Below are 12,345 nucleotides of genomic sequence, written 5' to 3' on the forward strand. Positions count from 1 at the left end.
TTAAACATAAAACAGTAATTGTACATAATTTAAATTTAATTGTGTATCAATTTAAATTCCTGCCATATTTTCCGCTGATCTACGACTAATCTAATGAACTAGTCCTTCAAATCTCATTTAAACATCACAGATTAAAAACATGCGTCATCTGTTCAATATTTCTTGAATCTCATTTAGATTTTTTCCCTTTGTCTCTGGTACGTATCTATAAGTGAATAGGAAAGCGGCCAAACACGAGCAGGCGAATATTCCAAAAGTGACGTCACCGCCCAGAACTTTCACCATGGTTCCAAAGCCAGTGGCTACTCCGAAGCCGATTAACCACGCGGTTGTCATGGATAATGCTGAGCCGGTACTTCTGGCGTTACCACGGAACATTTCTCCTACTAATGCGCTGGGCATTGTGCCGAAACCTGTGAAAATATCACAGTGTTATACAGAGATTCAAGGACAGTGTAAAATTAGTATGGTCTTTTTCTGGCATTAAGCGTATACAGACATGAATATAGTTTCTTATCTACACACCACTAAGGTTGCTCCACAAGAGATGTGCTATGCAGCTGCTACGCAAATGTATGCTGTGAAACAATGTGACCGTTTCCAATCATACCAAGCTATGTAGCGGTGCGAGTGATGTGCTATGTTACTTAAGAATAATATGAACTAAGCTATAAACTTGAATGTATCGTTTTAGGATGTAATATTGTGTTGTATTTGTCTGCCGCCATTACATTCACAGGTTGATGTTTAAATGTTTTAACCGGTAATTAAACTAAATAATTACTGACAATGTCAACAAAGGTATTCTTGGAATGTAAATGAATAATTCCATCGCTTGTGTGTGCTAAATACTTGAAAGCATTAACTAACGCACACATAATAATATTACAGTGAATAGATATTGATGAAATTTTCCCTACAAATAGATCATACATTAAATTCTAGTATGAATAAATCATTTTAAAAACATCATTCAAAAGTAGTTCTTATTGCAATAAACATGGCTGGTTATTGCGATCATAATTCATAATATCAATTTGCCAGTCAGTTCAATTCACGGCGTAATTTGTCTGGAAATAAGAGGAAATAATACGGCCCCTGCTCACCTGCATAAAACTTGTTTTTAAAAACAACAAAAAAATTAAAAATTCCAAATTTAGACTAAAAGGCCATTCTCCCATTACGATACGCACAGGCGATTCAAGTATCCTGCAAGTCTCGGATACTAGTCGCCGCGGAGTATCTCACATACTTAATTGTATGTAGGCTCGCACAGTACGCTACCGGTACAATGTATGTGAGATATTCCGCGGCGACTAGTCTCCGAGACTTGCAGGATACTTGAATCGCCTGTGCGTATCGCAATTTGAGAATGGCCTAAATATTAGTTAAATATTGAACTTACCAATTTCATAAGAAAAGAAGTATAGAATAAGTGCAAGCAACGGTAACCATCCAACATCCAAAACAATCGAACTTTCAATTCTTACGAGATAGAAATATGTTCCCAAAATTGACTAAAACAACAAACAAATAATTATAACTTAAACAGTAAATTAACTTAATCATCATAATATTATGAAAGCAAAAAGCTTTTATTTAGAATTTAATTAAAAAAAAATTCAAATTCGAAATTCAAATTTATATTTTCCTTATTATCCGTCTCTAAAAATAAACAAAAAATAATAATCGATGGCCATAAATAATTGGCAGATTTCAAAAATCGACCCAATTCTTTTTTAATTTATTCACCAAAAACACAACAACAACTTTGTTGATATTTGCATTTTGCAAATCTTTCCACTTGTAAGCAATATTATTATAATTAATATCGATAAAGGACAACTCAGTGTCATAAAATTACTTTTATTAAATATTTTTGCATAAATAGGTAAGTAGCTGTGCTGTGCGGACGAACCCAAGGGCAAAATCAAGTATTTGTATAGCTCAGGTGTTATTTTGATATACATATAATATATTACTGTAAAGTTTCATCCAAATCTCCACAGTAGCTTTTTCAATAAAGAGTAACAAACATACATCCATCCTCACACAAACATTCGCCTATATTAGTAAGATAGTACAAATATAAACTCTACTCACCAGGCTTAAAGCACAAAATACCGTGGAAATTAGTAACAAGAATCGTCTGCCAGCCCTTTCCACTACAAACGGAGCCACCATACTGGCTATCAACCTGGTTCCTCCTATGAATATTGTCGCCAAGTCCGGCCTAGAATAATATAAACAAAATTTCGATATTATGTAGGCTGGATTTCTTCATGTTACAATTACAATCAGGGAAAGTATGACTACGCCATTTGCCAGTCACAGTTTTAACGTACCGTAACGTAAGTTATAGAATAATTATCATTTTTTTAAAGAATTGAAAATATCGATCACAAGGTGGGATTTGAACCCGCGTTTTTTGACCTCTCGCCCACTCGCCATCCCGGCCGCGGCAGAGCAATCGAATTTATTCTACTCTTTCGGTTTTGTATGTCTAACGGTGTTTAAATCAAACGAACATAGAGCTAGAGCAAAAGCATTCTTTCGTGATCAAAAAATAGTTAATTTTGCATTTAAAACAATGGAAAATCAAGGGAAAACCAAATATAATATAATACTGCCTGTACCTACCAAGATTTTTTTTTGTCTCAGGTTTATTGTATAATATATTATTTATTTATAAATTACTATTATTTGTGCGTCGATGTGAAATGAGGAAAATAAACACTAGGTTGCATATCGTATTAAAATTTGGATCGATCGATGGAAATCTATTGAGCTTTTAAAGCGATATATGTGTAGGTACTAAATTTCATTGTAAACAAAAAACATACATACATACACATACACAATTACACATACATCCATCTTCACAAACTTTCGCATGATAATATCATATTTTATAGATAAGGCGATATTCTCCAAAAATAGGTGATAGAATATAAAATCTACCAGTAATTGATTTGACCCTTTTTACTTCATCTCTACAAAAAACCCTACGTTTATTTTTGGTACAATAGAACGTCTTTCTATTTTTGAATTTAATATAGAAATGAATATAGTTTCGATGGCAAAAAATACACTTTCACATTATTATTAAAACTACATTAATTGAATTTACAAGAAATGTGTGTTTGTATTTATAACAAATAAACAGCATTACGCTACTATTGAACTTTAAAAAAACTGTCTTATGTGCCTTGGAACGAATTTCCTTATTATTTTCATAATTAAATGATCTACATCGATTTTTTTTTAAATTTAAGTTAATTATAAAGGAAATTAATTCATTTCACATGTAAAGTCCACAAAAAATAACTATAGGTATACGTAATTACATAGGTCCTATCACATACACGTGGACTGTGGAGGCTACGCTAATTGACTTTATATATTTTTTACTAACTGCGATAATTAGATCAGACTTTTAATTAACCAACGAAATTGACATAAAAAACCTTATATATAGCTTATATAACCTTAGATATCTAATATCTTAGGTATAAGTTTTTAAAGAAAAGGGAAACTTCGATCACGATGTGGGATTCGAAACCGCGTCTTCCACCTAAAGATTTATATATATAACGCATTTGAATCCTGTAATAACTAAGCATATGAATGATATTATAATAACTAAGTAGGTATCCAATAAATATTATATACTTATATCACTAACTGTGCTCCGCGGTTTTACCCGCAGTACTCCGCTCCTGTTGGTCTTAGCGTGATGATATATAGCCTTCCTCGATAAATGGGCTATCTAACACCGAAAGAATTTTTCAAATCGGACCAGTAGTTCCCGAGATTAGCGCGTTCAAACAAACAAACTCTTCAGCCACAGACATGTATATTTAAGTAGACAACGCAAGTACCGCGATCTGTATGAAAACCAAGCGTGTCATATTTTTTGTACTGACCTTGACGCGTTATGACGTCACGAGCGCTTTTTAGTGATGTTAATTTCATTTTACGCTAAATCGATTAGGCCGCCACTCGCGCGGCGATTCTAGTATCGTCCTATCCCATCGAAGTAAATCGAAAGAAATCAGATCAAACTAGATCTATGTCTAAGAGGTAGTCAAATAAATGAATCGTAATCGATTACTAAATCGATTCAAGACAGAAAAATGATAATTACCATAGACAGAGGGATGATAAAATAAAGTTATAAACCTTTTAATATTCTAACAAGTACACTAATGTGTTTTAGCTTTTTCTTACATATGCCCATTGAGTTACCATGTACTACGTACTAGAGAGGCCATCGAAAGAAAGTAATGAAACTGTCAATCAATCAATCTTTATGTCCCGTTGCATCGATCCATTTTCCTTTTATGTTCGGGTTACTTGGAAAACTGAAAAAACAAACATAGTCTAAGCAATAAGGAGTTTTTTTAAAAAACTCCCAAGATGACACTTTAACTAATGGCGTCCATGTCATAATATTTATTTTTAGTACCTTTGTATTAAAATACTTAAAAGTTCTAGGTCAAGTCGTATTAAATGACAAAAAAAATCTATGCCTTTTTTTCTGAAAAATTGCTCCTACAAATTATCATTTTTCTGTTTGATTATAAAATCGATTAGAATCGAGAACTGTTGCATCAAATGAACATCACTAACCACAAAATTGGACAGAAAAATGAGAACAGAAAAATGAGAAGACGCTATTCATTGCTTGTTATCATACGACGCGATCTTTACCGTGCCAAGTAAAAGCCGCAATGTATTCCGAATCATTTCGTATGATTTGGTATCCGTGTTTGTCACGATCGTTTTCCACAGATATTCTTTATTTGATTTTAAAATAAATAGTGCATATTCTGATTAGAAAATTACTTACCGGTGGAAGGAAACATCTCTGCTAACTCGGCCACTCACAGCTGTGGAGTTTCTACAGTTTATAACGGCGCAATTCGGCATTTTACTTTATTCAGCTTCACGTCTTTCCTTGGCGAACTGCAAGCGCGGACTGAGTGTAGGCCAGCGTCAAGTAAGTTTCAATAACATAGTTTGGACACGGGAAGTACATACACTCGCTTAGTCTATCTTGATACATGTCCGTGTCTTCAGCTTTATAATATTAGTATAGATTATTAACCAACCTAATACTCGAACCGGCCATTTGAAAGATCGTCGTAGCAAAAAACAATACAGCCGCCACACCACTGGTCTGCTGCAAAGTGCACAGACTCAATGTAATAAACAGGCTTCGTCTGTTCGCTTTCACTGTGAATATCTTCACCCAGGCTTTCCAACTATTAGCCTCACTCGGTTTCGTCCCTTTGACCGACTCGAAAACGTTGTCTAAGTCGTCTACTCGACCGAGGTAGCGGAGTGTGTTCTTGGCTTCCATTTCTTTGCCTAAAAGTCAATTTTGTATAGAATAATATAATAATGTAAGTAGGTATATAGATTATAGAATTCATTGCTGTTGGTTAGTCTCGCAAAAACTCGAAAATAACTGCACCGATCTAGCTAAGTTTGAAGTTTTATTTTCCAATTAAACATACAAATTAACTTAAAAATCTGATAGAGACAATAAATATTCATCCTTAAAATAATGTATATATATTTAAAGTGTTCGTGTTACTTATGCATATTATGTTTTAACGACAAATTTATCCATAGTATTTATAGTTAATTGATACCATTAAGATAATATGGTAAATTCCTCAAGATGTGATTTGTTATGACGTAAGTAGTGATTCTTATATTGTGTGTGTATGTGTGTAGACCCTTTTATCATTATTTTTTTAAATTGTGTGTGTAGTGTTGGCCTTATTTTGAGCGAGCACTCTACTCTACTCTACTTTGTCTCCATCACGATCAAACCGAAGTTTCCTCAGTTTTACACTTAAATATTAACTGTATCAAGGAGACTGTTATACCTGACTGTGCGGTGATGTGTTATTTTACAGTTCTTTTAGCAGAATTAATTAAATAATTATTTATAAAATAATATTAATTTTCCACCAAAAATCTTTCTTACCTTTTATAGCATAGTAAACTGGAGATTCAGGTATATAGTAAATTCCAATCATATGCGCAATGTTTACCAATAGCGCGAAATATCCAGTATTTGTGTATGATACGAACGAACCTACAAAATAAGCTGCTAGAGTTCCCGATATGCCAATAATTGAGGTTGATGTTAAAAGAATTCCTCTTATATTTGTAGATCTGCAAGCAAAGACGCGGAATTAAATAAAATATAATTAAAATACCATAAGTTATTTAAATAAGAATAAACATAAATAGAAGACCTTGCTTTTAAACTACACAGTTAAAATATATTTAATTATAAACAAATAAAATGCTTAATTTTCAATTTAAATTATTTTGTTATCATCTAACAACCTAATAGTCTATTTTAAAGTAGACCATGTTGTTGACCCTGTATGGAAAAATACAGTTTGTTTAATTTTTTGTTTTAATCAGCATGTCGTCAACGTATTACCTATAACATAACTAGCGGTCCGCCCCGGCTTCGCCCGTGGTACCAACAAGTTTAAACTATCCTATCTCTCAAGTTGGATCGAACTGCACATGGCGTGGGAATTACATACACACCAGGGCAAACAAACTTAGACTATAATTTTATACAATAATAACACACGGGCACATATGCACGAAAAGGCGGCCTTATTGCTCAAGAGCAATCTCTTCCAGGCAACCCTGATTGTAAGGAATGTTGAACGAGTACGCGCAGGTTAAGTGGTTTAGGAGTCCATTGAGCACAAACATTGTGACACGAGATTTATACCTATATCTTCTTTCTTATATATAAAATTCTCGTGTCACAATGTTAGTCTGCATACTCCTCCGAAACGGGTGGACCGATTCTCATGAAATTTTCTGTGCATATCGGGTAAGTCTGAGAATCGGCCAACATCTATTTTTCATATGTACCACGGGCGAAGCCGGGGCGGGCCGCTAGTATTAAGATAAGATTTATTATGTAACTATGCATTTTGTACTATGTTCCCTATACGCTCCTATAGGTATACTAGCTGTGCATTCCAGCTTTGTCTATGGTATACTGTAAAGTGAAAGATTGGTTGTACCAACTCAGAAACCGTCGTGGGTTCATGCACAAGGCTTTGCTGAAGATCATCTAAGATCAAATACATGGTTTACTATTCTATGTATAAAGACCATATTAATATGAAGTCCCGTATCCCTTAGTGGGATACACTATGAATATGTGTTCTACTGTGTCGATTTTCTTTAGGGACAAGTAGGTGATCAGCCTACTGTGTCCTGCCAGACCGAGACGTTCTTTTTCTTCGTCTCCACCGGAAATCGAACCCCCTCGGTTCTACGCTCACGCGTTAACCACTGTACCAAGGAGGGGACATACATATATAATATTATATTTTGCTTTGCAAATAGTTGACCGTTTGTTCGTAAACAAGGAAGTACATTAGGTGAAACTATATTTGCGAGGTCTGTATGTGGACTGTAATACAACCCTCTCAGGAGGACAGTATCTTTTAAGTGGACTAGAGCATTCGTGTCGTCCATTTCATTTAATTTCGGGACGTTCTTTCGTCCAAATAAAGTTACTGAAAGTAAAACTAAAAAGAAATATTCTTATGAAGTTTTACAAGAACTTATAAGTTGCCATTTTTTATAACTAAGACCGACTCCGAATGTCTCTTTATGCGACAAAAATCGACAAGAATCTAAATAGTTACTATACCTACTCTTTATAAAGATAAGAGTTAAACTAGCTGCGCCGCGCGATTTCATCTGCAAATAAGCAAGTAGGTACTTCTATAGCTTATGTATGTATGATACATAAGCAACATCACTATCAAGTATTATCAAAATCCGACAGCCCTTTTCTTGTGAAAGAGTAACAAATATAAATCACAAGTAGAATTAAACAGAACTTAAACAAAAAAAAACCTTTACCTATAATATAAAATCAATCAGTTTATATACTTACGCAATTTCACCAACATACACCAAATTGCTGACCGTAACCATGCCCATTCCTAAACCACTGATGATCCGTATAGCATACACCATGCCGATATTTTTCGTGGTTATAATCAAAATTATGGCGGTCAGGTTTAAAAGACTTCCGAAGAACAAACATGGCTTCCTGCCAATTATGTTGGATAGATAACTCGGGATATAGGGCCCTGGAAAAAGGTATTTATTTAGAACTAGAGGTCCGACCCGGCTTCGTCCGTGGTACATATTTCGCAATAAAAGGTAGCCTATGTCCTTTCTCGGGTATCAAAATATCTCCATACCAAATTTCATGCAAATTGGTTCAGTAGGTAGTTTAGGCGTGATTGAGTAACAGACAGACAGACAGAGTTACTTTCGCATTTATAATATTAGTATGGACTATAGTTACGAACAGTTAAGGTAATTGAAATAAAACTGAAAGACTGAGAACTTCAAAAACCAACTAACTTCTTAATTTACAAAATAACATTTAAATCCTAATAAATAAACCGTTTTTGTGCATTCGTCGCTTAATTATTTTAGGTTGTTTACAGTTATTGTTTTTTTTTATAATGCTAATATATTAGTCATAACTTTATACTTAAAAGAAACATTCCTATGATAGCATAACATTTTATTTTATTTGAAAATTGGTCATGTCGATGTTTAAAAATATACATAAGCAATTCAACCATATTTTTATACTTATATGCTTTTATACTTGTAAATATTCCAAAAAATTACATAATATCTCTTTCTCAATCATCTCCTCTGAACTAAGCCGCAAACAGAATATTAATAGAATACAATCATCATACTCTTTTATAATAGTTTTTAAGTGGTTAAGCTCTGACCTATTGTATAAGTAATATTTCTTATTAATTGACAAGCCATTAACTGGAACTAACTATGAAATTACCTTTCTGATCTAGTCCATTTAAAGTTTATCGGTTTGATTGATTTTATTTTGTATCGTTTTTCATGACAATCTAGTATTTGATAGATAATAAAATTTAGTAGCTCTCGGCCCACGGCTTTGCCCGCGTTTTCTAAGAAAACCCGCATACTTCCCGTTCCCCTGGGATTTCCGAGATATAACCTATCGTATGTGTTAATAACAGTCACCCTCTATATGTGTGCTCAATTTCATTGTAATCGGTTTAGTACTATTTGTGTGAAAGAGTAACAAACATACATACACATTACACATACAACCATCCTCACAAACTTTCGTATTTATAATATTTTATAGTAGGGTTGAGAGAAATTTAAATGTCTGTAGGTACCTATGTACATATTTTGAACAGTTTCGAAAAAAATTTGTTATGTAATTCATTTTATTAGTTTCATTCGTTTTTGTGATAATTATACTAAACCTGTAATTGAAATTGCATATTATTAACATAAACAATAATCATGAAATTCCAAACCTTGTAACTACAACTTAAAAACAGAAACATTCCACAGCTATTTTTGTTATTAGATAATTCAAATTCAAATTCAAATTTTATTTATTTTTCATAAATTTTGAATTTGAATTAATTAACATTGTACCTACGGAAGATTATAAATGCGAAAGTTTACGAAAATATTTGTTCGTCTTTCAGATGGATTTTATGCTATGGTTTTAGCATCTGGAGATATTTAGGAGTATAAAGTATATGACGTCATTTGTTGGTAACAAAATAAATCTTACCAACAATAGATCCTAAATACAGAAGAGAACCAATCCATGAAGCTTGGATGTCTGTGATCACTTCCGATAGAGGGCTCTGATTTAAATCCTGTAATTTTGGGATGATGGGAGCTGACCACCCAACGCTGTAGCCGTCTATAAACTGGCCTATATTTACTGTAAATAAGATGAGTTTAATGCAATATGTTGATACAGTTAATGAAAATTTTTAATGTTTATGTGTGTAGGTATGTGTGTCAATTATTATGTGTATATCTGTGTGTATATCTCATTCCATAATACTCGGGTACAATCACAAGGAAGGTACGGCCGGTCCTTTGGAAGGCTTACGTGGGGACACGGATCCAACACGCAGAGGCCCTTTAGAGAACTTTACTGTGTTGTGGGACAATTATTATTATTATTAGATTAGTCAAATATTATTTATAGATCTATATGTCCCTATATATTAATCTAGGTAGGTGGTACAAAAAAATCTATGGGGCATATGCATCAATTTTTATAAGTAATAAGAAGACTAAACTACAGTTAAAAAAATATATTTTTGACGTGATTTAACTGGTGAAGTTGTAAAATTAATTAATATAATTTGAAAACGGTAATATTTAAATTATTGTAATTCTTGGGTTCGTTATGTCATAAAGAGACTTTTAAATGAAAACGCTAAAATATAAATATGCTTTATTATACGACTAGCGGTTCGCCCCGGCTTCGCCCGTGGTACCTACATGTTTACGCTTTTTTTCATAACCATCCTCGTACCAAGGAATAGATTCCGCAGCGCACGCGATGACAGAATTTTTATAAAGGATTTTTTTACACCTTGGGTTACATTTGGAAAGGATCTCAATTTTTTTGAAAATGCAATATAGCCTATGTAGCTCAGTGAAGATGCAGCTTTCTAATAAATTTTTGAAATCGGTCCAGTAGTTTATGCGTGAAAACCATACATACATACATAATTACAAACCTTTCCTCTTTATAATATTAGTATAGATATCATATTATATCTGTAACTATGGCAAATAATACGCATGTAATAGAACACACGATTTTTTTTACAGCCTAAGAATTTTCTAGTCCCATTTTTTTCGTGTTTGACCATAGTTAAAAAGTTATTTTAAAGTATAGGTAGTTAATTATGTGTTAATTATCAGCTAATGTAAAAAAATTAAAACGTCACTAAAACACCATAACGGTAAAATAAATTAACCGGTTTTATCGATAAACTTGAATGGATATTATTGAAAAAAAAATAATAATATCCTACGAGTCCTTCTGATGAAAATTAGACATATTTATTATCTATACGTTTATACGTAGGACCTATAAAAGGGACTTTTTTTTCAATTTAGTAAGTCATTTAAGTTATCTACTCAATAGAGAAAATTTCTGTTTCGAAAATTGTAATTTAATTAAATCTGCCACTGATAATTGATATATCATAATGGAAATCCATACTAATATTATAAATGCGAAAGTAACTCTGTCTGTCTGTCTGTTACTCAATCACGCCTGAACTACTGAACCAATTGGCATGAAATTTGGTATAGATATATTTTGATACCCGAGAAAGGACATAGGATAGGTTTTATCCCGGAAATCCTACGGGAACGGGTTTTTCTCTGAAAACGCGGGCGAAGCCGCGGGCGGAAAGCTAGTAATAAATATATCTTTAATAAAAAGCATGCTTTAATAATATAAAAAAGATAGTTTATGAAATTATTATGTCTATTGTCATCTATCCTTGATAAATTTAGTAAATTACAAACATACAAGTGAAGGTAACCAAGTTGTTAAAATGACGACAAAAACAAAGCAATTAAACATAAGATTACGATTACGAATTTGTAAATCTATAAGTTGTTATTTTTATTGACTGTAATTATTAAATTAAATTTAAATACATACATATTTTTTTACTAGAATGCACGGTAGAATCATTATTGCAATAAATTATTTTTACTAAAAAAATATTTGATGTAACGCACACATTAGATATCTAAATAATAAATATCAACACTTTATAACATATTATTTAAAGATTATTCAAAGTTCAACAAAATTAAAAACATAATCGTTTAAATAAATATTTGTTCTTTGTTAAATAAAAAAAATATATATGTACGTACCACAAGCAACAATAAGTATTTGCGTCCTTATATACGACATTTTATAACAATAAATTAAAAATACTATTGAATAATAAAAAAAACTACGTTTTATAAGAAATTCATTTGTTTATAGAAAGCGTTACGATTGAGGGTCGAATTAACACTAACTATGGTCGACTGCGAGCCTCTGCCTTAGTTCAAAAAATTAAAAAAACAATCTGTCAAGTCAGCTTTTCGCGCGGTAAACGCCTCCGTATGTAAATAAAATTAATAACAACAATATTTACATAAACAGGTCTGCGAAAGTAATAAAAACATGGTGTTTTACAATCTCAAAATATGTTATTTTGTAATTAGGTGTTTATTTGATAATATTTAAATAAACTTTTACATAATTAATTAGGTACTATTATTATATTCATATCGATAAGTTGAATTTGATTTTTAATGATTTGACCACAGAATTTGACTGATGCAGTTAGTTTATAATATAATATTATGAGTTATGACTATAAAACAAATAAAATCTAATCTTTATTTAAAACTAGCTTTCCACCCGCA

At 32.4% G+C, this 12,345-nt stretch overlaps 1 protein-coding gene across 1 annotated transcript in view; it reads right to left on the reverse strand.

Moving 5' to 3' along the window:
- The window catches only part of LOC149478086 (facilitated trehalose transporter Tret1-like), a 16,971-nt gene continuing 4,626 nt past the window's right edge, over nt 1–12,345 (reverse strand). The window contains exons 2-8 of the mRNA XM_089709643.1: nt 9,671–9,826; nt 7,964–8,162; nt 6,002–6,192; nt 5,115–5,373; nt 2,104–2,233; nt 1,406–1,517; nt 1–413 (exon numbers count right to left, since the gene is read on the reverse strand). Coding sequence (XP_089565769.1) covers nt 145–413; nt 1,406–1,517; nt 2,104–2,233; nt 5,115–5,373; nt 6,002–6,192; nt 7,964–8,162; nt 9,671–9,826 — 1,316 coding nt within the window. The 3' untranslated portion in view covers nt 1–144. The remainder of the gene's footprint in view (nt 414–1,405; nt 1,518–2,103; nt 2,234–5,114; nt 5,374–6,001; nt 6,193–7,963; nt 8,163–9,670; nt 9,827–12,345) is intronic.

The sequence above is a fragment of the Colias philodice genome, chromosome 23 (genome assembly GCF_061535455.1).
Source record: "Colias philodice isolate Cphi_HAF_F1 chromosome 23, ilColPhil1 Martin Lab GWU primary, whole genome shotgun sequence".
NCBI classification, from domain to species: Eukaryota; Metazoa; Arthropoda; class Insecta; order Lepidoptera; family Pieridae; genus Colias; species Colias philodice.